The following is a 26,210-nucleotide window of genomic DNA, read 5'->3' on the forward strand; positions in this document are numbered from 1 at the left end:
TGGCCCCTATTTAAAAAGTTGGAGGACCACTGCTGTTAAGCCTGGGGGTTCCTGGCGTGCTTCTGGTGTGGGAGGAGTATCTGCCCTCTACTTACCCTCCTATCTGGGGTCTTCGGGGTACCACCGGCTTCTGCATCAGAAGAATCACACTGAGTCGAACTGCCAAGGAGTTAAGCAGTGCTTTATTCAGGAATCGATTACATGGCGTAGAAAAGAGAAAAGGTGTTTCCCCTTTCTCTAATCAGGCAGTATACTAACTTATATACTCTTTAAACAATGGAGAACTCCAATCAAAAGTTAAGTACAGAGTTTTTCCTTTTATGGCTGTATATATATCTTAAAGGTTATGTGTCTTAATATAGGAGGTGTATGCATGTCACATGCCTGTTCCAATGGCCTCATACTCTCCTAACTCAGCAGTAAATGTAGGTCCAAGTTGATCTGTACTCCAACAATTCCCCCTTTTTGTTTAAACACGGAAAAATGGTCAAGTATTGCTAAGGAATTTTCAAGCCATTGAGTGCTGGCTTAGGTCGTAGAGTCAACCCTAGTATCCATGGTGCACCTGCCATGCCAGGTCCCGCCATTGGTAGGGTTACTCCAGCGTTGCCCGTCATGGCACTGCAATGGTCTTACAGACATGGCTTAGCATATTCTTTTGTACCAAGGCACGTGAAAATCCTCATCCGTGAAACAAAGAGGTTCTAATGAGTTTGGAGTATTAGATAAGGCAAAAAGATCATCCACTGAGTCAGAGGGATGAAGCCTTTGGTAGAGGACTTGGACATTCTTCTGTACCACCGAGTCAACTTGACTCTTTATAAAGCTAGTCAATTTCCTGAACAGCCAAGGGCCGAATGATATAAGGAGAAGAAAACCTATTAAAGGACCTAATATGGTGGGGAGCAACGTGGTCAACCAGGGGGAAGTGGAAAACCACTTCGTGTACCAAGATTCTTGTTGTTCTCTCTCCCTTTTTCTCTTTTCTAAATTATCTTTGACCTTCTGGATACTATTTTCTACAAGCCCAAATTTGTTTACAAAGAAACAGCATTCTTCCTTTAGTGCTGCACAAAGTCCACCCTGCTGTAAAAATAGCAAGTCTAGACCTCTTCTGTTCTGTAGAACTACTTCAGCTAATGATGCTACAGAATCTTTTAGGTTTTCAAGGCCAGTTTGAAGTTCCATGAGGTCCTTATCTATGATAGCACTCAATTGGGCATATTGGTGGTTAGTTGTTATTAATGAGGAAATACCTGTCCCTGCTCCTGTCATGCCGAGCCCAATGGCTACGGCCAGAGTGATAGCAGTTATGGGTTCCCTTCGAGCTCGGGAGTGAGAAAGAGTATAATCTGTGGGTGGAAGAATCTCATCAGATTGATGTATAGTAAGTCAGGGGAGGAGGGATATGGATACACAAAAGTCTCGGGATTTTAAAAAAGACGAAGTAAATATGAAAGTAGTTAAACCAGAAGAGCAAGCTAAATAAGAGTCATTAGGGGCAGCGACATACATATAAGAGGAATTAATCAACAAGGTTTGATTGCACACTGATCCTAGAGGAGGGGGAAGGCGCATAGAAGGTCCTATAATGCAAGTCCCGGTCCCTATAATATTACTAATAGTTAGGCCTTTCTGGTCTGAATGATTCCATCGCAATATTTTGGTATCGTTTGTGAAAATGGGTTCAATAAAGTGTGCCAAACCTTCATAGAACGGGGGTGTAGCTGAGTAGCAAATCCAACATTCTCCTGTCTCAGTATAGTTATTTCTATATAGTGCCTGCGCAGAGGCGTTAATTATGTTTAAGAGCAATGTGGCAGAGGGAGGGGGTCCTACAGGCAGTGTTGGTTGGAACAAAGTGGTGATATGGGATACAGCAATAGTGGAAGGGTTTAGGGTAGGGTGAGGTGGGGCGGCGCGTTCTTGGTCCGGCATTGGTCGAGGTTTGAGTCCAGGATGAAGTTCTGGATTAGGACCCATAGCTATAGGGAGCGGAGACGCAGGAGAGGTCTTTAAAAGTTTGATGGTGAACAACAGTCCATTGTCATGTCGTTCTTTATATAGTCTTATCCCCCAGGATGCGCCCCTCTGCCAAGAGTTGTATTTCTTTCCAGATTCTGTGAATGTGATTTTTAGGGGGTGGCACCATCCTGTGCACTCAGGTAGGTATGTCCAACCTTTATTCCCAGGGGAAGGATGTGTATAATTGGCAGTGACCTGAATAAAGTCCCAAGAAGAAGAAGGGTTCCAATAGGTATCACCGGTGGTCTCACAGCCCCAGCTTCGGCAATAATAATCAGTTGTTCCTCCGCATTTGGTGTTTAAAGAGGGGCTTCTGTGGTAGCCAGGGCAAATATAAAAGGGGATCGTTTTTAGCATGCTTCTTCTACTTTCAGCTCCACACCCTCCCCAGGGGTCTAATCCTCTCTTATTTGGCCATGTATTTGAATCTGCTAATAGTTCCTCTCTCGTGGGCGCCTTTTGCTGATTGTGATAACCTTCTAAGTCCCATGACCCCAACGCTAATTTGCATAGATCTGGATATAAGGTAGGCCAGGGAGTTGTGACACCTAATTGGGACTGACTCCAGATAGTATCCCCCCACGTGTTTGTCACTATCCAAGTGTAGTTGTAAAGTTGATACAGCTCTCCCTTATGGGTTGAGGTTAGGGAGATTAGGGGCAGCAAAATGATAAGTATAGCAGGTATTTTCCACATCATTCTCACGTGTATGAAACACGCAATTACTATTATCAATATTGTTCAAATAGGGCAGGGAACTGGCAGTTTGCGTTGACAGCACAGGATACTAATGATGATTGCAGAAGCTATTAAGGAGATGATAATTCCGAGAAGCACAGGATCCATTTATCTGCAAAGAGAACACATACGTATTTTCTCAGGGTGATTCCCTGGGTAAGTTATTATATTTTTGTTCATTTGGGGTGTTAATGTCTAATTCTCGTACTTTATGAAGAGGGAGCCATATTTTTTCTTTCGTAACATTATCATCAGGATAGATTGACAAATATCCCTGTTTTCTGTCAACTACTGTAACAGGCCCTTTCCATTCTCCTAGTTCATTTTTCCACAAGATTTTTGTACCTGGTAAGCAGGTTTTTGGTGGTTGTAATTGATCTGGCATAGTCTGGGGTAGTTCAATACATACCTTTTTACTTGTCTCAAAGTATCTTTGTGCTGCTGATGTCCTGTCTTGACGAATTTGTAAAAAGTTCATCGTAAAGATCACCTGAACAAGTTCTCTCTTATTGATTGTTCTATGAATAACTCCCCCTTTTTGTTTAAAAAATGTTTCTTTCAGTGTTCTATTGGCTCTTTCTACTATGGCTTGTCCCGTGGGGTTATATGGAATACCCGTGATGTGTTGAATGGAGAATTCTTTACAAAACTGTGAAAAGGCTTTGGAAGTATAGGCTGGACCATTGTCGGTTTTAACGGCCAGTGGGACCCCTAAGAGAGACATTTGTTCATACATATGAGTGATAACTGCAGTGGCAGACTCCTTGGGTTGTATGGATGCGTACACCATGCCTGAAAATGTATCTACAGACACGTGAATGATCTTTACTCCTATATGGGTTACATCCATTTGCCATAGTTCATTGGGGTATTGACCTCTAGGATTATAACTGGGATCAGTGGGTCGAGGTCTAAAGGGCGCACAAGAGGCACATGATTTAACTATAGTTCTAGCTAAAGATTTTGGAACGTTATAGAGATGTGTAAGGGAGCGGGCGGAAAGATGATATTTTTCATGAGCTTCCGCTGCGGGGTGCTATTCTAATGTAACTATGTTAAGAAGCTGATCAGCTATAGTGTTGCCTTGATATATTGGTCCAGATGTAGACAAATGTGAGTGAACGTGTAGAAGGTATATAGGGTGTACTCTAGTTCGAAGTATCTGTTGTAAATTGGTAAGGAGGGAATATATTGGAGAGTCAGAAGGGATAAAAGACTCAGGAATGCGGGGTACTAGCAGATAGCAATAGTGACTGTCCGTTATCAGATTAATAGGAGTATGAGGAAATTTTTGTAATGCTGTGACTATTGCATATAGTTCATTTTTCTGGGTAGATGTATATGGGGTATGTAGTACCCATTTTTCTCTTGTAGAGGCATTGTATATAGCTGCTTTATGATTTTTAGTAGCATCCGTGAATATATTTGGCCCTTCTACGGGAGTAGACGAAATTATTTTTGTGGGGATAGTTAGAGTAATCTCTGTAAAAGCTCTTAAGAGAGGTGGCGTGGCTACTGGCTGAGAAGTTATAGGGATAGAAGTAAGTACCATTGCCCATTCTATACTGTTTTGTGCCAGGGTATGGAGAGTTTGTGGGGAAATAGTTATGGAGAGGATAAAGGATTTCCCAAACACCGCTTCACAGTGTTCTTTAGCTGCTAGAAGAAAATCGGCAAGCTGTTGTAGCTTATTGACTGTTTTTTGGGAAATTTTCCGAGAATAGATCCATTCAAGGATTCCTTGTGACTGATAAAGACATCCCCAGTAAGGGGCATTAGTATCTTCCTGGAGAATCTTAAATTGTATGGGCTTCTCTGGATCTATGTATACTAAACTGTCTATGGCGAGGTGTTGTAGATGCTCAATAGTCTTTAAAGCTTCTGGTGTCCATCTCCTAGGAGAGGTAAGAGAGGAATCTCCTCGAAGGATATCATATAGGGGTTGCATCTGTCTGGGTGATATGGGAAGGGATGGTCTTAACCACTGTAAAGCTCCTACCAATTTTTGAAAATCATTGTTTTGTATTTATCTGTATCAATGGTAGGAATAGTTCGCATTACTTTTGAAGCGTGGAGGCTGTGTCCTAGATATTTAAAGGGATGTGTGAGTTGTATTTTGTCAGGAGCAACTAGAAGGCCATACCTCTGCAGTTCATAGGTGATTTGATTCAATATAATTTTAAGTTCCTTTTCACAGGGATGGGCTATTAGGATGTCATCCATATAATGGATGATCATGGCCTGTGAAGCCTGCTTTCTGACGGGTAGAATTATTTGGGCCACATTGACAGAGGGTTGGACTATTTGCCATTCCTTGCGGAAGGACTTTGAATTGGTATCTTTCATATGGACTTTGATAATTCGTGGAAGGTATTGAAAATGCAAATTTTTCTTTATCAGAGGGATGCAGAGGTATGCTATAAAAGCAATCTTTAATATCTATCACCACTATATGCCATGATCGTGGGATTGCTGTAGGTGAAGGTAATCCAGGTTGGAGAGCCCCCATAGGCATCATGGCAGCATTGATAGCTCTAAGATCTATTAACATTCTCCATTTTCCTGTCTTTTTTGGTATTACAAAGACTGGAGAATTATATGGGCTAAAGGATGGCTCTATTTTTTGTTCATCAAGTAACTGTTTAACAATTTCCTTTAAAGCTTTGAGTTTTACTTCATTCAAGGGCCATTGATCGATCCATATTGGTTGTGAGTGGAGCCATGTTATTTGTTGTATTCGAGACTGATCAATGGCCCCTAGCAGTTTACCTGTAGTTCATCTGGAGTGGCTAAGGATAATTGAAGTTGGGTTAGCAGATCTCTTCCCCATAACGCATATGATAGTCCTGTTATGCACAGGGGACTAAATAAGCCAGCTTGGTCTCCTAATTCCCACTTCAGAGGTTTATTTGATCGATGGGTGGTTTGCTTTCCCCCCACTCCCACTACTGTTAGAGTGTTGGGCAGTTTCCCCCAGTCTGGGGACCACTGAGCTTGATTAATTACTGAGCAATCTGCTCCTGTATCTATCAATCCTGTAACTTCCTTCCCATCTACTCTTAATTTGAGAATGGGTCTGCCGGGTGTTATTTTTTGCACCCAATTGATTTGTGGCTCAACTACCACTTTACCTGACCTATAGCTTTGAAGGTTATGTAACTTGATGGCTTTTCCAATTTCATCATCTTTGGTAATAGTGATGGGGTAATGGTGAGGGTTAGTAATGGTGAGGGCTGCTCCCTCCTTTTCTGTAATCACCTGGGTATGGGTGATAAAGGGTGTAAAATGACTGGGTCCTGTAATAAGTACAGGTGTCTGGGGTAGCGTGGTGGGTACTGAAATTGATTCCCAGGGAGCCAAATAAAATGAGTTTACAGAAGAGGCTGGATAAAGTTTTACTGATTGGAGTGTGCCGCGGGGTTGTTCCGGAAGGGTGCTGCGGCCCCCCCCTTCCGGCTCCCGTTTCCCGCCTTACGACAGTATTTGGCAATATGTCCTCTTTTTCCACAAGTAAAACATGTGGGCGTGTTTTTCTGGGGAAGGAATCTACATTGGTTTTTAAAATGGCCCGATTTACCACAGTTATAACATTTTGGTTTTTGGCTATTCGCCCCACCTAGGTGTAATCTTTGGAGCGCTGCTATAATGTTCTCATTTCCTTGATGGCAAGCAGCAATGAGCTCTTTGTTGCCATGTGTAATGGCCGCCGCAAGGGGGAGCTCAGAGTCAGGGGGAAGATCCATAAATTTGTCTACGATTTCCTCAAGAGTGGCTTCAGGAGGGAGGGAGCTAATGGCTGCTTGTGCTCTAGGGCGTAACCCCTCTCTTATAAGTTGTTTTGTAACAGCCTCGTTTCCTGGTGTATTCCCCATAGTTCGTTGTATTGTTTGTTTTACTTGGTCTATGAATTGAAGGGGGGTTTGTCCTGCTTTCTGTTTTAATCCCGATATCTTATTACTCCCTAGACCCTGTGCTCCTATCTTAGCCCATGCTTCCAGGTGTGCCTCCCTGACAGTTCTCAAAACTAAAGGATCGAAACGAGACTGTACCCCCGTTTCTTCATAAGGGCCGGTACCACATATCATGTGTACAGAGTCTTCTATGGGAACATAATTTCTCTCTGTGGCAATGCGCCGTGCTTCTCTCCTTACTTGGGCCTTAAAGGCCAGGTGTTCAGCAGGGGACAGGCAAGAGGAGGAGACATCGTCAAAATCATTAGGAATCCATAGAGACATAGTGGTAAGGTTATCTAATAGGCGACGTACATAGGGGGAAGAAGGTCCATATTTTTGAATGGATTCTTTTAGTTCTCTTAACAATTTATAGGGTACAGGTACGTAGCCAGCATTACCTGTTACGGGGTCAGTGAGGACAGGATAAATCGCTCCTTCTCCCCATAATTCTTCTACAATTTCCCCTTCATTAGCCGCTTGTCTCAGACTGCACGCTATGAGTCCCTCCGGTCCCTTTCTACCCGGATCCCGGAGTGTTCTCCCAAATGATATATCTCGGCCTCCTTCTTCGTACTGAGGGGGAGCCTGGGGCGATAAGGGTCCTTGTATAGGGAAGGTTAAAGCAGATGAATCTCTTTGTTCTATTTTCACTGCTGCGCTAGGGTTTAGTTTCGCTTTTGAGCGAGAGCGCTGAACAGGAGGACGATCCTCCTCTTCACTTGATGATAAATCTTTATGAGAGGTTTCTATATTTCTAAGATCTTGCCAGGGGTACAGGGTCTTAGGCTTTTTTCTATCTTTCTCTTCCCCTATTTTAATTCTCTCTTCATCGGACTCAGATGCGTCTTGCGTCATCTCGTCCCTAGGCATGAATATTGGTTTGGGATTCAAGGCTGCATCAATAATTTTAAAGATCGAGAAATCCTCGGGTTGGAGTACCCCAGGATGGGTATGGTCATAGGCAGCCATTTGTTGTCCAACAATATGCCATTTTTCTGCTTTCACCCCCGAGTGCTGTATCCAGGGGCAAACGTCCCAGATTTTTCCTATAAACTCCCTGCATGTTTTTATGGGGATTTTACATTCCTTTTGAGCGCATAGTTTATATAAGCGCTTACTGAGCACCGCCCTCTCCTCTGGCAACAGAAGCGGGATACTTCCTCTGCTTCCCATACTTTCTTTTATTTTCCCTCCCTATTCTCAATAGGGGCAACTCAGCGAAGGCAGAGCCCACTCTGCCGAGGCAGCCTCTCTACTCCCCTACAAGCTCCCGGGCTTATTTACGTCCGGTCCCTGGTTCCGGGTTAAATTACCCCTGGTCCCTGTTCGGGCGCCAGTTGTTAAGCCTGGGGGTTCCTGGCGTGCGTCTGGTGTGGGAGGAGTATCTGCCCTCTACTTACCCTCCTATCTGGGGTCTTCGGGGTACCACCGGCTTCTGCATCAGAAGAATCACACTGAGTCGAACTGCCAAGGAGTTAAGCGGTGCTTTATTCAGGAATCGATTACATGGCGTAGAAAAGGTGTTTCCCCTTTCTCTAATCAGGCAGTATACTAACTTATATACTCTTTAAACAATGGAGAACTCCAATCAAAAGTTAAGTACAGAGTTTTTCCTTTTATGGCTGTATATATATCTTAAAGGTTATGTGTCTTAATATAGGAAGTGTATGCATGTCACATGCCTGTTCCAATGGCCTCATACTCTCCTAACTCAGCAGTAAATGTAGGTCCAAGTTGATCTGTACTCCAACACACTGCTTTGGATGAAGGAAGAATTTTTGATCAAAAGGCAAAGAACAGAATGTAAGATGTATAATTTTGTATATACATTAAATAAAAACAAGTTTCAGAAAGAAAACCCAAAGTTACAAGGAAAGCAGACAACTGAGTGAAGGAGAGTGGATCTTGCAAATTTCTTTGGTAAATTTTTCATCTCTCATATATATTAGAGAAATTATTCAAATTTCTAAAAATACAAGTCATTCCCCATTTGACAAATAGTCAAAGGATATGAATAGGCAGTTTTTAAATTAAAAAAAAAAAGATATTTTTAGTTATCTGATAAACTACTCTTAACTCACTATTGATTAGAGAAATGCAAAGTAAAAACAGCTCTGAGATCTTATCTCATTTCTATCAAATCTGCTAACATAACAAAAGGGGAAAATGATGAATGTTTAAAAGATATGGAAAATTAAATAATGAACTTTTGATGGGGTTGTAAAACTGATCCAACCCTTCTGAAGAGCAATTTGGAATTATGGCCCTTTAAGCAAAAAGGGCTATAAAACTGTGCATATCTTTTGATATAGCAGTACCACTTTTAGATCTGTATCTTAAACAGATTTTTTTTTTAAAAGGCATGGCCATGGGTAGGGGGGAAGAAGCTTTTTCTACAAAAATATTCATAGCACTTTTTGGGGGAGCAAAGAATAGAAAATTGAGGGTATATCCATCAATTGGGAAATGGTTAGACAAGTTAGGGTATGATTATAATGGAATATTGCTTTAAGAAATTATGAGCATTTTGATTTCAGAAAAACTTGGAAAAACATTTATAAACTGATGCAAAGTGAAATGCAAAACCAAAACATGCATAGTAAAGGGGCTCATGATGAAAACTACTACCCACCTCCAGATAAATAATTGATGAAATCTGAATGAAGATTTTCACTTTCTCTGGGGTTTTTTTTCATGGTTTTTGCTTTTTTGGGGGGAAAGACAAAACTAATACAGCATTAATATAACTAATAATAAAATGTTTTACATGATTCAACATGTATCACCTATATCAAATTACTTATCTCATGGAGGGAGAGGGAAAATTTGAAACTTAAAACAATTTTTAAGTGAATGTTTAATGGGGAAAAATAAAGTACAATATTTTTTTTTAAATAAAAAGCTAAACAGGACTATTGTATTTCATTCTAAAAGTAATCAGAAGCCATCTGAAAGACCTATATCATATACACATGGTATAGGATGGAATTCCCTCTCAATTAGGGAATTTTTGAATTAAATGATTTTTAAATTTTTCTTTAGCACTTTCATATTGCACATGATTGCTTTGCTATTGATTTTCCTTCTTGCCTCAGTCTCAACTAAAGAAAAAATATAAATATGGGTAGTTTTTCCATCACTTCAAAAAATAAAAATTCAAACCCCAAAACAAATAACACCTACAGTTCATGAAAGACTATGAAACTTATATTTCACGTGATTTCAACCTATAGCTATTGCTAAGGATGTCCCAAAACTATGTACAAACATCCCAAATGGTCAGACAGATTATTTGTGTCTGGCATCTGGTAGAGCCTTCTGAGCTCACATGGGACTCAAATGGTAGAACACACCGTATCTTTAACTCCAAGATGAACAATACCACATCATATAGATTATTAAGGACAATTCCCCATAACATCCCATTTGGGTTTAGCCATTAAGAAAATATTGATAACTTTTATGAAAATAATTCTGGAATATTGAGGATAAAAAATATTATTTTTTTAAAAACGGGTCCCCTGATTATGCCTGGCATTTCCGATACATCTCATTTGACATATGTTTATTTGTTGGTGATATCTAGGAAAGTGAGACCCCTTTTTCATAAGGATGACTCTTGGGACTAATTTGAAAGAAGCAGGACTATTGTTCTAAATGACACTATCAGCTGGGAAGTATATTCCAGAGATCAATGCTATTTAACATTTTTATCAATAATTGGGTATTTTTATCAATAATTTCAAATTATCAAAAATTGGGTAATTTTTATCAATAATTTCATCAAAATTTGAGATGACACAATGGTGAGGAAAATAGCTAATATGGTGGTAACAGGATTCAGAAAGATTTTGATAGCCTTATAGAACACTGCATTGAATATACTCATATGAAATTCTGTATAGGCAAAAGTAAAGTGTTACACTTGGGTTCAAAAAAATCAACTTTATAAATATAGGATTAGAAAAGAGGCATGGTCATAGAGCAGTTTGTCTAAAAAAGCCTTGTGTGTTTTAATAACTATAAGCTTGATAACAGAATGTTGTTGTTATTCACTTATGTCCAGCTCTTCATGATCCCATATGGAATTTTCTTGGCAAAGATTGAAATAGCTTGCCATTTTCTTCTCCATAGATTTAGGCAAACAGAGGTTAAATAACTTACCCAGGATTACCCAGCAGCTAGTGAGTGTCTGAGACCAATTTTGAATTTAGGAATTCCTGACATTCCTACATTTCCATGTAGAAACTAAAAAAACTAATTTGATTTCGAGCTACATTAAGAGAGGAATAATTTCTAGGAATATGAGTGGTTAGTTTCTTTATATTCTTCCCTGGTCATACCACATCTGGAGTATTGTACTCAGTTCTGGGTTTAATGGTAATGAATGATATTAATAAACTGGAAAATTTCCAGAAAAGGTCAACTGAGAGCCTTTGCCTTATACTTTATACTTATGCTTATATTTGAAGAATCTGAGGATGATTAGTCTGAAGAAGAAAAAATTCAAAAACTATGATGGCTATAATCAAATATTTTAAGGAATTTTAAATAGAAGAGGAATTAGCCTGGTTCCTTTTGACCTTAGAATATGCCCCAAGAGCAGTGGATGGGATTACAAAAAGGTAAATTCAGGCTTGATAATAGGAATAACTTCCTAATATTTAGTTGTCCAAAAGTGGAATGGTATATCTTAGACTATTATATATTTCCTCTCATTGGAGCTCTTTAAATAGAAGTGTACTATACTCTACCTTACAGAAGTTAGTTTAAATCTTAAGTATGGGAACTTAAAAGCCTTGTTCAAGTATTTGAATATTGTGCTCAAGTATTTCCTAGGGGAAAGGAATTAAATTTGTTGTTTTACTTTAGGAACAAAGAGTGAAAGTTGCAGAGACTTATTTATGCTTGATAGGAATAAAATTTACTAAGAATTCTCCTTAATTGAAATGGGTTCACTCAAGAGTTCCTTCTCACTTGAGATCTTCAAGACTGTGAATCACAGATGACTATGTTGATGGTGCAGAGGATTTTTTTTAGTCAGAATGATTTAGAGATCCCTTACAACTATAAGTGTTTGTGATTCTTTGATGCCTATAATAAGATTATTCTGAATATGTTAAGGATAGGTAGGAAAGGTGAGCAAACTAAGATGAAAAGACTATTAGTATTAATAGCAAGAGGTGTTGATAGTTGAAACAAAGATGGTAGCAATAGTGATGGATAGAAGAGGTTGAATGTGAACTATTTTGCAAAAAATTGTTAGACAGGATTTGTGAACTAATTGCACATGAGCATCAGGAGAATGGAAGAGTGGATGGCCTCAGAATTTTGAATCTGTGTGATTGAGAGAATAGTATTGTGATCAACAGAAATAGAAAAGTTTGGAGGAGGGACAGATTTAAGGAAAAAGATTTAAGTCAGTTTTGAACATGGTTAATGTGAAGTATAGAGATATGCATGTGGGTTTATATTCAATAAGTCAGTCAACAAGCCTTTTTTAAGAGGTTACTTTGTGCTTAAAAAAAAAAATGCTGAAAATGTGTCTATTGAATTTCTACCCACTATTTAAAGCCCAATTCAGATGCTATCAACCTTCTCAAGGGAATTATAACCTTTCCTTTCTTCAGTCTTACAAAGTACTTGATTTTCTACTTTTGTAATGTACTTATTGATATATGTTACATCACAGCCTTCTAATAAACTGTGAGCTCAATGAGGACAGAGAATGAAATAGAAAATGGGTCCTTAAGAGCCTAGTACAATGCTCTGTACATAATGGGTATTTAAGAATTATCACATTAGATTGAAATAAAGTGAAATGAATTTTATAAAACCCTAAGTTCACTTATAGTAAAACCTGAGATTCAGATTTTTTAAAATAGGAGTCCTGGAGGTTTCACAGGACATTATTCTATAAAATATTATTACTTTTATTTTAAAATGAAAGTCAAATCTCTAATACAATGAGCTGATTCAGTACCAGTGAACATATGTTGCTCACTACAATATAGTATAATTCAGTTATCTCTCTTTTACTTTATAAGAATTTTAATAAGTTTATATACTTTATACACACACTATATGCATATACACATATATGTATATGCATATAGTGTGTGTGTACATATATATGTATGTATGTATATATATATACATATATATATATATATATATATATATATATATATATATATATATATATATATATATATATATACACTTTATAAGTATGTACTTATAAGATCTTATTTGGGTAGCTATATTTAGAATGATCTTCAAAGATACAAATCTACAATTTAAGGTACAAGAAAATAGCATAGGAATTTTTTTTGTGTGTATTTTTTTGTGAGGCAATTAGAGTTAAATGACTTGCCCAGGATCACACGGCTAGTACATGTTTAAGTGTCTGAAGCCAGACTGGATTGCTTTTTTTGAATAAAGAGATACTGTATTTTAAAATATAATTATTTAATCACTTAGCATTCCTACAATTTTTAGGTAATCTCAGATTTAAAGTGCTTGAGACATTGTTTTTAAACACTCTAATTGAGATTGGTTGCTGTTTCTTTATTTAGATGAAAATTCAGGTGATGGTGAATTAGACCTTAATGGAATTGATGACAGTGAAATTGATAGGGTAAGCTATTTTTCTATTATTCTTATACTTTACTCTTAAAGAAGAAAATGCTTTTTAATTCATTTCTGTACATTATGTGTGACATCATTCTCAGGTATTTTTACTAGATTCAGACTAATGCTATATCTAAATGATATTTTTTTTTTGCAAATGTACCCAATAGGTTTATTTGGTTTTTAAATAAGGCTATAAACTAGTAGGGTAATGTCATTCTAATCATAGTGGGGGTCCGATATATTGCAATTTTTGGTTGTTTTTACATTTTGTCCTTGAAATAGTTAATTTGGTTTAGAATTCTTGAAATGTTTTTAATAACACTGAGCCTTGCATATGGTATGTATGCACATAATATGTGTCCAATCCATTTTTGTTAACATAAATTAATTCAATTTGTTTTGTTATACTTTGCATCATTTAGAAGTTAGGAATCTTAACACCAAAATGCTATTGTAGTTAGTTTCTCAGATTCCTGACTCTCATGATGGTCTTTTTGTGATACCATCTATTTTAATAGCATCAGGGATCCTATTAATAAGTGCTTTGTCTTCCAGACATGGCTTGCTACTAAGGTGAGTTCATTAAACTCTCTAAGCCTCAGATAAACCAATCAATGTTATGTGACACTGATTTGGTGACCAAAACATTTTAGTAGCCCCTATCATATACTACCTAGAAGAATGGACTCTGGAGTAGTTAAAGTTGTAAGTGAGGAATCATTGATAGGAGATTATGAAATTGCAAGAATAAGATGATTTTTAAGGTTGTATTAAGAAAAACAGTGCAATAGTAGGGAATAATTTTGTTTTGTAAATATCAGATGGGTCAGAACCCATTGGAAATATGATTTCAGGGAATATCTAACTTAAAAAAGATTTCCAAGTTGATTGCCCTAGTAATGTTTGACATTACCAAATTTAATCATGTAAGATAATACAAACTATGTCCTCAAATTGTCACTGGTATTGTTAATTAACATTAACAATAAAATTAACGATTTGAAATTTTCCTCTATTATTTGCTTTTCCTCTAATTTTGTTTTCAATAGAAATTATATGTAAAATATTTTTTTAAAAAGAATTGAAACCAAGTACTTGATAGATGATTTTGTTCCCAAGTTCCTCATGCTTCTCCATACAGTTCATGAAAAATTTAATTCATTCCCTTAAATATGAGGTCATTAACCTATTAAAATTCTCAGTGGGGGAGGGGAGTATATTATTTCTAGCATTTATTATGTTCCATTAATTCCAAATAGATCAGTTGTTCTTGATTTGCAGAAATAGCATGTGTAGTTTAGTATGGAAAGGTGTATATGTGAAAGTGTCAAATTAGCAATTTTGTTCTTGAAGATGAAAGTTAGGTCCACATTTTTAGATAGCCTCCAGATATACTTTTCTTTTGTGTTGCAGTCCCATTTCATTCCTTTAAATGACTTTATATATTAGAAATATGCATTTTGTTTATAGTTTTGAGATATGTTAAAATTCTATTTGCTTTTTAAAAGTTTGTAAAGAAATTTACTTTATTGTGTCTTCAGTATATTCTCAATGAAAACGAAGCACAAATCAAAGCTGAACTGTGGATGAAAGAACATGCTGACTATGTAAAAGAACAAAAGGGTGAGCAGTTATTTATTGTCCCTGCCTCTTCAAATACGTTATGAAATATTGTCTAATACTGTCATTCATACTGGTTGCATTATCTTTTAGAAAAAGAAGCAAGGATAGCAAAAGAAAAGGAACTTGGCATTTATAAAGAACACAAGGTAACGTAATTTATTAAAAAAATCATCTGTTTTATAGTAAATCTCCAAAGTTACTGGATAAAAATTTCCCTATTGAAATTGTGGCTTTGAGCTTTAAATTTATAATAATCTTTTGTTATTTTGTAATTTGGCTAAAGAATTCATGCTTCCATACTAAGAGCAGTATTTCACTGATATTATAAAGATTCAATAATAATACATAACTTGGTGGCTATGTTATATACTGTATATTTCAGACTTCCCCAAGGAAAATACCTCTCAGCTAGTGAATTACATTAATGTGTGCTGGCTTGAACTTTTTAACTGATTTTTCTCAACATGTAAGAATAAAATCCAAATAGATATTTATTTATTTGAATTGTAAAGAAAAAGTTTCATTTAAAAAGAACCACAATGTGTTATTGCCTTGAATTGGGAATCCAGAGAACTTTGTAGAATGAAAGAGCTTTAACTGCATAATTTTGGGCAAAGTGAGTCTCAGTATCCCCATGTTAGAATAAAGAGATTGAACTATATGGCCTCTAAATTCTCTGCTCATTCTGATATTCTATGATTTTATATTTCTAAGGTTTGAAATGAGAAAAGCTGTTATTTTCATTCTTTGCTAACTTTAAAGAAACAATAGTTTTTTTCCTGTCATAAACATTATTTCTTTTTTGCTCAACTCTTCAACTTATTACTTAAACCAGTTAAATTGACATTCACATTGTATTTTAAGCCATTTATAGTTTGGATAATTGAGCAAGAGAAAAGGCAATGCATAAATGCTTCAGCAGACAAGCATTGATGTATATGAATTTATGGTGCTATACTGGTTAGAGGGGTTTGTTCCTCTTTCAAACATTCAAAATTAAAAATAAAATTTGTTGTTTAATCATTTCATGTCCGACTAGTGCTCCTGATCTCATTTGAATTTTCTGGACAAAGATACTAGAGAGGTTTATCATTTCCACCTCCACTTCATTTGAAAAAACTGAGGCAAATAAGGTTGTATCCCCAGAGTTACACATCTATTAAGTGGCTAAGATCAGATTTGAATTCAGATCTTTCTTAATCTAGGCCTACTTTTCACTTGACTAGGAATAGAGTGTTCTGATAGTTGAGTTTTTGGTCCAGATAAGTATAGTTTTATGCCAACAATATCCATTGTCTTTGAAATGTGTTCTCCCTTTCCAAAGTTTGAACTCTGGCTACTGTTGTCATTGTTAATTCCCATCTTTTGAATATAAAAGTGAAAAGCATTTGATGTGGGCTAAAGTTTTCTGGATTAAACTCAGTGATTTTAGGGCATGATTAAAATAAACTTTTTTTCTTTTAAATTCCAGGGCATATCATATGAATTTAATAACTGAATTTAAATTAAACTATACTACAAGAGTTAAACTATAAGCTAAGCTGAATGCCACAGAATTAATGCTTTCAAATTGTGGTGTTGGAAAATGCTTTTGAGAATCCTTTGGACAACAAGGTCAAATCAGTCAGAACTTAAAAGAAATTAATTCAGGCTATTCACTAGAAAGTTAAAAACTAAAGCTAAAGTTGAAATACTCTGACCACATAATGAGAAGACAGGATTCATTGGAAAAGATCCTGATGTTGAGGAAGATTAAAGGCAAATAGAAAAGGGGATGGCAGAGGATGAAATGGATCAACAGTGTCATGGAAACAGTCAATATGAACTTGAACAAATTTGGAAGGTTAGTGAAGGCCTTAGTGTGCTACAGTCTGTGGGGTCACAAAGAGTCAGATATGACTGAACAATTGAACAACAATAACATCTAAGTGATCTATGCATTAATGCTATAGATGAGGTAGGGCCCTATGATCTACAGTTGGAATGCCCTTATTGTGAGGAACGTCCAGTCACTTGGTTCATTAAAGACCTGTTGAAAGATTGCCTAATTATGAGTAATAAAATCAAGTCTTGATTGACAGTTATTTATAGTTATGTATGTCTCATCTATCTGTTTTTATGTTTAAATTAAGCCAAAGAAGTCTTCCAAAAAACGGGAGCCAATTCAGGCCAGCACTGCAGGAGAAGCCATTGAAAAGATGTTGGAACAAAAGAAAATATCAAGTAAAATTAATTACAATGTACTAAGGGACTTGAACAGCAAAGGAAGTATGACCCCTAAGAGGGAAAATGAGCCGCCTAATGACAGCAGCAGCACCAAGAAGTTGGCACGCAGAAAATGTCCTGCGAGTAGAACTCTAGCAGATCCTCTGAGCAGCAGCATGGGGAAAAGGTATTCTATGAATTTGGTTTTTATTCTTATTGTTTAGTTAGTATCATGTTTTGAGTTTGAGAGAATGCCTCCAAAATAATTTGTATTAAAGATCTTATTTGTGTACATTCTCAGGATTTACAGATAATTTGACCTTTTTTTTTAGAACTGACTAGTTGTTTCTCTACTAACACCAAATTTGCCTCAGTTGAATTAGTTAGATTTGTTCTATGAAATTTGTATATAAAAATAAATTTAATTTTGATGATGTGAAATTTGCTTTAAACTAAATCTGCTCTTCTATGACTTAAGGAATAATTTGGAGAAAGGAAACCTTAGTCTAATTTCTGGCTTCACATTTTAATTAGCTGTTCTTAGACAAATGACTTATTACATATACAGGATAAAAGATATTGGTTATTAGGCTAATTAATTTCTGAATTCCTTATTCTCTGCTCCATTTCCAAGTATATATCTGATCTAAGGACTGATACGTGAGATGCTTTTTTTAAGAATAAATTTTTCCTTTCTCTGCAATTTTTTCTCCACAAAATATCTGCATTTTTCCCTATCATTTCCCCCATTGAAAAATTGATAAAAATATAATCCCTGTTATAAAAAAGCATAGTCAAACAAAAATTCCAGAATTGCCCATGTCTAAAAAATTAGTTGCCTCATTCTGCACTCTTAAGTACATTACATCTTTATCAAGCAGTGGATAGTACATCATTATATAGAATTACAATTGGTTATTGTGTTGATCAGCATTCTTAAGTCTTGTTTCTCTTTGTAATATTGTTGTTATTATATAAATTGCTCTCCTGATTCTTCCAGTTTTATTCTGTATCAGTTCATACGGCTTGTTCTAGATTTCTTTGAAACCTAATCATTTCTTACAACATAATAGTTATTTCTTCATATATATTCATATATTCCATAACTTGTTCAGCCATTCCCTGATTGATGGATTCTTACTCAGTTACCACATATTTGCCACTACAAAAAGAGCTGTTATAAATACTTTTGTACGTATGGGTCCTTTTTTTCTTTCTCTCATTGCACAATACGTATCTAGTAGTAGCATTGAAGGAGTCAAGGGGTTTGATAATTTAATAGTTAGTTTTTTTATGTATAATAAATTGCTTTCCATAATGGCTAAACTAAAGAGCTTGTTTTCCTTTTGCTTTTGCTTGTTTTCCCACAGCTCCTCCAGAATGTCTTTTTCCCTTTTTTTTGTCATGAGTTTATTAAGTGTTAGGAGGAATGAGGCAGCTAAATGAGTAGCAAAATCATGAATTCGCTATTTTGTTTTGACAAATGATAATTTATTAGTTAAGTCATTCCTTCTGTCTCTTAATATTAAGATATGAAAGTCTAGACAGCAGTTGACTTCATGCAATGAAAGATAAGAGTAAGATGACAATCTCATTAAATCTCAACTATAATGAAGATATTTGTTCAAAAAACAAGTCACATAAAGCATTCTACTAAACATTTAAAATCCTTTGTTTTTTCTAGAATAAACTTCCTTCCTTCAGTATAACTTTCTATCTAAGGTGTTGCCATGGTGTTTTGAATAAGGATGTACCCATCTAAGTTGTGTGGACATCATTTTGTTATTGTTTGTTTCTTTTCTTTTCTTTTTTGAATGGAGGCAGGAGTATAATGGCTGGAGAGGGTATACTTTGGAGTGGAAATAAGCTTATAATAAAGAAGACTAGTGAAATATAGAGAAGAAATGAAATGAAAAAGATAACTCCAGCTAGGCTAGAGTATTTGCTGCCTGAGTGATGGTTGTACTTTCTTCCAGTTTCTATAAATTTATATCTAGGTTTACTCTTTATGGTTTTCTAAACAAGATGGAAAAATATGAGCCAGAAGTTGTTAGGTAAAATTCTTTAAGTTCTTGCAAACTCCTAACTTCTTTTTATTTGTATATTTAGTTAGTTATTTTTATTCTACTGTGATCTACCTTTTTTTCATGAAGTCATGATGGCTTTTTGTCATTAATGCTTCCTTTTACAGAAACTCATTAATGATCTCATCGATAATCCATTTGACCATAGTCAAAATCAAGCTCATTGACTGGTTAAACTTTACTCTCTTCTGTTTTGTTTAACAAAAAGATAAACTGAGACATGTTTTTCTGAGCAAAATAACATTTTATTAAAGGCCATCAAGGGTCAGCTCTGCCTCTGGCCACAAAAACTGAGCAAAAAGACAGTTTTACTTTTAAGTTTTGAGAAAAGAATAAAGAATAGAACAAAGTAGGTGACATAGGGTTGAGAAAAGTATGATTGGTTATAGAGTTGAGTTGCAAGAAGCAATATGATTGGTTAGAAGTTTGGTAAAGGCACAGATATAAGAAATGAGAATAATGTATGGAAAGGTAGACTTGTGACAGATTGTAAAAAACTTTAAAACTAACAAAAGAATTTATATTTGACCCTTTTGATAAGATTGAACCATTGGAGTTTATAGAACAGAGGAATGTCAGACTTATTTTTAAGGAATATCATTGATAGCCATGTGAAAGATGGAAAAAGAAAAAAAAGAAGTCAAGGAAACCAATTAAAAGGCTTTTGTAATAGTCTAAATAAGATGATGAATAGAGGGAATAAATCCAAGAAATTTTATGAAAGTAGAATGAACAAGATCTGACACCATACTGTAGCAGTCAGTAGCAATCCTGGCTGACAGGTAAGAATAGAAGTACTCCTATAGAAATAGAGAAATTAGTTTCATGGGGAAAATGAGATGTTGAGCTTGAGATGCCTATGGGAATCTAGTTTGAAATGTCCAGAAAGCAGTTGTGACTAGAACTAGATATAGATTTGGAAGCCATCTACATAGAAATGATCATTAAACCTAAGGAAGTTGATGAGTTGATGAAGAGAAAAGGAAAAAGCCCCAAGAAATATCCACAATTAGGGTATGTATTACAACTAATGATTTATTAACAAAGTAAGGAGGATCCAAGGAAAGGAAATGAAGGAAAACCAAGAGAGATAAATCATAAAAATCTAGCAAAAAAAGGGTATTGAAGAGGAAATGGTGGTTAGTGGTATTAAATGCTGCAGAGAAAACAAAAAGAATGAGAGCTAGAAAAGGTAGAGATTTGACAATTAAAAAGGTCATTGTTGACTTTGGAGAGAACATTCTCACTTGAATGATGAGATAGAAAGACAGATTTCAGAGTTAAGTAACCAGGAAAATATAAAGTGAAGGCAACTTGAACAGATTATTTTTTAGATGTTTGGTTGTGAAAGGGAAAAAAAAGAAAATTATATATCAATATATCAATAAAGTAATTTTATTTTTTTAAAATAATTTTTTATTATTCATTTTTCCAAATTATCCCCCCTCTCCCTCTACTCCCTCCCCCCGATGACAGGCAATCCCATACATTTTACATGTGTTACAATATAACCTAGATACAATACATGTGTGTAAATACCATTTTCTTGTTGCACAATAAGCATTAGATTCCGAAGGTACATGTAACCTGGGCAGACAGATATTAGTGCTAACAATTTACATTCACTTCCCAGTGTTTCTTCTCTGGGTGTAGCTACCTCTGTCCATCATTGATCAACTGGAAGTGAGTTGGCTCTTCTTTATGTTGAAGATTTCCACTACCATCATAATATATCCTCACACAGTATTGTTGTTGAAGTGTACAGTGATCTTCTGGTTCTGCTCATTGCACTCAGCATCAGTTGATGTAAGTCTCTCCAGGCCTCTCTGTATTCCTCCTGCTGGTCATGTCTTACCGAGCAATAATATTCCATAACCTTCATATACCATAATTTACCCAACCATTCTCCAACTGATGGACATCTATTCATCTTCCAGTTTCTAGATACAACAAAAAGAGCTGACACAAACATTTTGGCACATATATGTCTCTTTCCGCTCTTTAGTATTTCTTTGGGATATAAGCCCAGTAGTAGCACTGCTGGGTCAAAGGGTATGCACAGTTTGATAACTTTTTGGGCATAGTTCCAAATTGCTCTCCAGAATGGCTGGATTCTTTCACAACTCCACCAGCAATGTATTAGTGTCCCAGTTTTCCCACATCCCCTCCAATATTCATCATTATTTGTTCCTGTCATCTTAGCCAATCTGACAGGTGTGTAGTGGTATCTCAGAGTTGTCTTAATTTGCATTTCTCTGATCAGTAGTGATTTGGAACACTCTTTCATGTGAGTGGATATAGTTTCAATTTCTTCATCTGAGAATTGTCTGTTCATATCCTTTGACCATTTATCAATTGGAGAATGGTTCGGTTTCTTATAAATTAGGGTCAGTTCTCTATATATTTTGGAAATGAGACCTTTGTCAGAACCTTTGCTTTTAAAAATATTTTCCCAATTTGTTACTTCCCTTCTAATCTTGTTTGCATTAGTATTATTTGTACAGAAACTTTTTAGTTTGATGTAATCAAAATCTTCTATTTTGTGATCAATAATGATCTCTAGTTCTCCTCTGGTCATAAATTCCTTCCTCCTCCACAGGTCTGAGAGGTAGACTATCCTCTGTTCCTCTAATCTGTTTATGATTTCATTCTTTATGCCTAAATCATGGACCCATTTTGATCTTATCTTGGTATATGGTGTTAAGTGTGGGTCCATATCTAATTTCTGCCATATTAATTTCCAGTTTTCCCAACAGTTTTTTCCAAATAATGAATTTTTGTCCCTAATGTTGGTATCTTTGGGTTTGTCAAAGATTAGATTGCTATAGATGTACCCTTTTTTGTCCTTTGTATCTAATCTGTTCCACTGATCTACCGGTCTATTTCTTAGCCAATACCAAATGGTTTTGGTGACTGCTGCTATATAATATAGCTTTAGATCAGGTACACTTAGACCACCTTCCTCTGACTTTTTTTTCATTAGTTCCCTTGCAATTCTTGACCTTTTATTCTTCCATATGAATTTTGTTGTTATTTTTTCTAGGTCATTAAAATAGTTTCTTGGGAGTCTGATTGGTATAGCACTAAATAAATAGATTAGTTTGGGGAGTATTGTCATCTTTATTATATTCGCTCGGCCTATCCAAGAGCACTGAATGTCTTTCCAATTATTTAAATCTGACTTTATTTTTGTGGCAAGTGTTTTGTAATTTTTCTCATATACTTCCTGACTTTTCTTTGGTAGATGGATTCCCAAATACTTTATACTCTCAACATTTGTTTGGAATGGAATTTCTCTTTGTATCTCTTGCTGTTGCATTTTGTTAGTGATATATAAAAATGCTGAGGATTTATGTGGATTTATTTTGTATCCTGCCACTTTGCTGAAATTTTGAATTATTTCTAGTAGCTTTTTAGCAGAGTCTTTGGGGTTCTCTAAGTATACCATCATGTCATCTGCAAAAAGTGATAGTTTGATTTCCTCATTTCCTACTCTAATTCCTTGAATCTCTTTCTCGGCTCTTATTGCCGAGGCTAGCGTTTCTAGTACTATATTGAATAGTAATGGTGATAGTGGGCAAACTTGTTTCACTCCTGATCTTACTGGGAAAGGTTCCACTTTATCTCTATTACATATTATGCTTACTGACGGTCTTAAATATATGCTCCTGATTATTCTAAGGAATAGTCCATTTATTCCTATACTCTCAAGAGTTTTTAGTAGGAATGGATGTTGGATTTTGTCAAATGCTTTTTCTGCATCTATTGAGATGATCATATGGTTCTTATTAATTTGATTATTAATATGGTCAATTAAATTAATAGTTTTCCTAATATTAAACCAGCCCTGTATTCCTGGAATAAATCCTACTTGATCATAGTGTATTATCCTGGAGATGATTTTCTGAAGTCTTTTTGCTAATATCTTATTTAAGATTTTAGCATCAATATTCATTAAGGAAATTGGTCTATAATTTTCTTTCTCAGTTTTCGATCTACCTGGTTTAGGTATCAGTACCATGTCTGTGTCATAAAAGGAGTTTGGTAGGACTCCTTCATCCCCTATTTTTTCAAATAATTTATATAACATTGGAGCTAATTGTTCTTTAAATGTTTGGTAGAATTCACATGTGAATCCATCTGGTCCTGGGGATTTTTTCCTGGGAAGTTGATTAATAGCTTGTTCTATTTCTTTTTCTGAAATGGGACTATTTAAGCAATTTATCTCCTCCTCTGTTAATCTAGGGAGCCTATATTTTTGGAGGAAGTCATCCATTTCACTTAAGTTATCAAATTTATTGGCATAAAGTTGGGCAAAGTAACTCCTTATTATTTCTCTAATTTCCTCTTCATTGGTGGAAAGATCCCCCTTTTCATTTGTAAGACTAACAATTTGATTTTCCTCTTTCTTTTTTCTGATCAAATTTACCAAAGGTTTATCTATTTTATTGGCTTTTTCATAAAACCAACTCTTGGTTTTATTTATTAATTCAATAGTTTTTTTTTACTTTCATTATTGATTTCTCCTTTTAATTTTTGTATTTCAAGTTTAATTTTTGGTTGGGGGTTTATAATTTGGTCTTTTTCTAGCCTTTTAAGTTGTAAGCCCAATTCGTTAATCTTCTCTTTCTCTATTTTCTTCAAATAAGCCTCTAAAGATATAAAATTTCCCCTTATTACTGCTTTAGCTGCATCCCACAGATTTTGGTATGATGTCTCATCATTGTCATTATCTTGGGTGAAATTATTAATTGTTTCTATAATTTGCTGTTTCACCCAGTCATTCTTTAAGATGAGATTGTTCATTTTCCAATTACTTTTTGGTCTATTTACCCCTAACTTTTTACTGAATGTAGCTTTTATTGCATTGTGATCTGAGAAGAAGGCATTTATTATTTCTGCCTTCCTACATTTAATTTTGAGATCTTTATGTCCTAATATATGGTCAATTTTTGTATAGGATCCATGAACTGCTGAGAAGAAAGTATATTCCTTTCTATTGCCATTCAGTTTTCTCCAAATGTCTATCATACCTAGTTTTTCTAATGTTCTATTTACTTTTTTTAATTTCTTTCTTGTTTGTTTTGTGGTTTGATTTGTCTAAATCTGAGAGTGCAAGGTTGAGATCTCCCACTATTATAGTTTTACTGCCTATTTCTTCTTGCAATTCTCTTAACTTTTCCTTTAGAAAGTTAGATGCTATACCACTTGGTGCATATATGTTTAGTATTGATATGGCTTCATTATTTATGCTACCTTTCAGCAGGATATAGTTTCCTTCCTTATCTTTTTAAACTAGATCTACTTCTGCTTTTGCTTGATCTGAGATAAGGATAGCTACCCCTGCTTTTTTGGCTTTTCCTGAAGCATAATAGGCTCTGTTCCAACCTTTTACCTTTACTATGTATGTATCTCCCTGCTTTAAGTGTGTTTCCTGCAGACAACATATTGTAGGGTTCTGATTTTTGATCCAATCTGCTATCCGTCTTTGTTTGATGGGAGCGTTCATCCCATTCACATTTACAGTTAAAATTACTAATTCTGTATTTCCTGCCATCATATTATCCCCAGATTATGCTTTTTCCCTTGACCCTCCTGATCCCCCTCCCCGATATTTAATTTACAGACCCCCCTTGTGACACGCAACCCTCCCTTTTTTTTTTAGTATCCCTCCCCTCTCCCTCCAAGTCCCTTCACTTATTCTCCTTTTCCTTTTCCCTTTTCCTCTCCCCCCTTTTAATGAGGTGAGAGAAAATTCTCTGCAAAACAAATATGTCAATTATTTATTCTTTGAGCCTCTCCTGATGAGAGTAAGATTCACACAATGATTCTCCCCCTCTCTAAATTCCCTCAGATATGGTGTATTTTCTATGCCTCTTCCTGGGATGTAGTTTCCCTCTTTTTATCATTCCTTCCCCTTTTTCTGAACCGACCTCCTTCCCTTTACTACACCCCCCTTTTTTTCTTTTATATCAGTAAAGACAAATTATCCTTGAGTACTTTTTATATACCCACAACAGAGTTACAGTTCTCAAGGGTTCTGTGTACCTTTTTCTGTTTCTCTTCAGTCTTGTGGATGTAGATCAAATTTTTTGTTTAAGTCTGGTTTTTTTCTTAGAAACATATAGAATTCCTCTGTTTCATTGAATGTCCATCTTCTTCCATGGAAAAAGATGCTAAACTTAGCTGGGTAGTTCATTCTTGGTTGCAGTCCTTGATCTTTTGCCTTACGGAATATCAGGTTCCAGGCCCTTCTATCTTTTAATGTGGAAGCAGCCAGATCTTGAGTGACCCTTATTGTGGCACCTTGGTATTTAAATTGTTTTTTTCTAGCTGCTTGCAGGATTTTCTCCTTTGTGTGGTAATTCTGCAGCTTAGCCACAATATTCCGTGGTGTTCTTTTTTTAGGGTCTATTTCAGAAGGAGTTCAATGAATTCTTTCCACATCTACTTTCCCTTATTATATTATATTATCTCTGGACAGTTCTCTTTAATAATTTCCTGTAAAATAGAATCTAGGCTCTTTTTTTTGGTCATAGTTTTCTGGAAGTCCAATATTCCGCAGATTATCTCTCCTAGATCTATTTTCCAGGTCTATAGATTTTCCCAGTAAGTATTTGACGTTGTTCTCCAGCTTCTCATTTTTTTTTGTTTTGTTTGACTGATTCTTGGGTTCTCTGTGAATCATTCATTTCTATTTGTTCCATCCTGACTTTTAAGGAGTTATTTTCTTCTTTCACACTTTTTAGGTTTTTTTGTAAATGCCCAATTTCGTTTTTAAATGAATTATTTTGCTCTATTGAATTTTTTTCCATTTCCCTAATTTTTTTTTGAGAATTATTTTCTTTTTCCAATTCAGAAATTCTATTTTCTTGAGACTTTTTTATCTTTTCCAATTCAGAAATCCTACTTTCCTGTGATTTTTTAACCTTTTCTAATTCACAAA

At 35.6% G+C, this 26,210-nt stretch overlaps 1 protein-coding gene across 4 annotated transcripts in view; it reads left to right on the forward strand.

The window, feature by feature from the left end:
- BRF1 (BRF1 general transcription factor IIIB subunit) overlaps positions 1-26,210 on the forward strand; it is a 180,255-nt gene that overhangs the window by 126,562 nt on the left and 27,483 nt on the right. For all 4 annotated transcript variants that reach the window (XM_074290807.1, XM_074290808.1, XM_074290810.1 and 1 more), the window contains 4 exons: positions 13,295-13,356; positions 14,894-14,975; positions 15,066-15,121; positions 17,108-17,367. In XM_074290807.1, the coding sequence (XP_074146908.1) occupies positions 13,295-13,356; positions 14,894-14,975; positions 15,066-15,121; positions 17,108-17,367 (460 nt within the window). The remainder of the gene's footprint in view (positions 1-13,294; positions 13,357-14,893; positions 14,976-15,065; positions 15,122-17,107; positions 17,368-26,210) is intronic.

This window comes from Sminthopsis crassicaudata, chromosome 2 (assembly GCF_048593235.1).
Source record: "Sminthopsis crassicaudata isolate SCR6 chromosome 2, ASM4859323v1, whole genome shotgun sequence".
NCBI classification, from domain to species: Eukaryota; Metazoa; Chordata; class Mammalia; order Dasyuromorphia; family Dasyuridae; genus Sminthopsis; species Sminthopsis crassicaudata.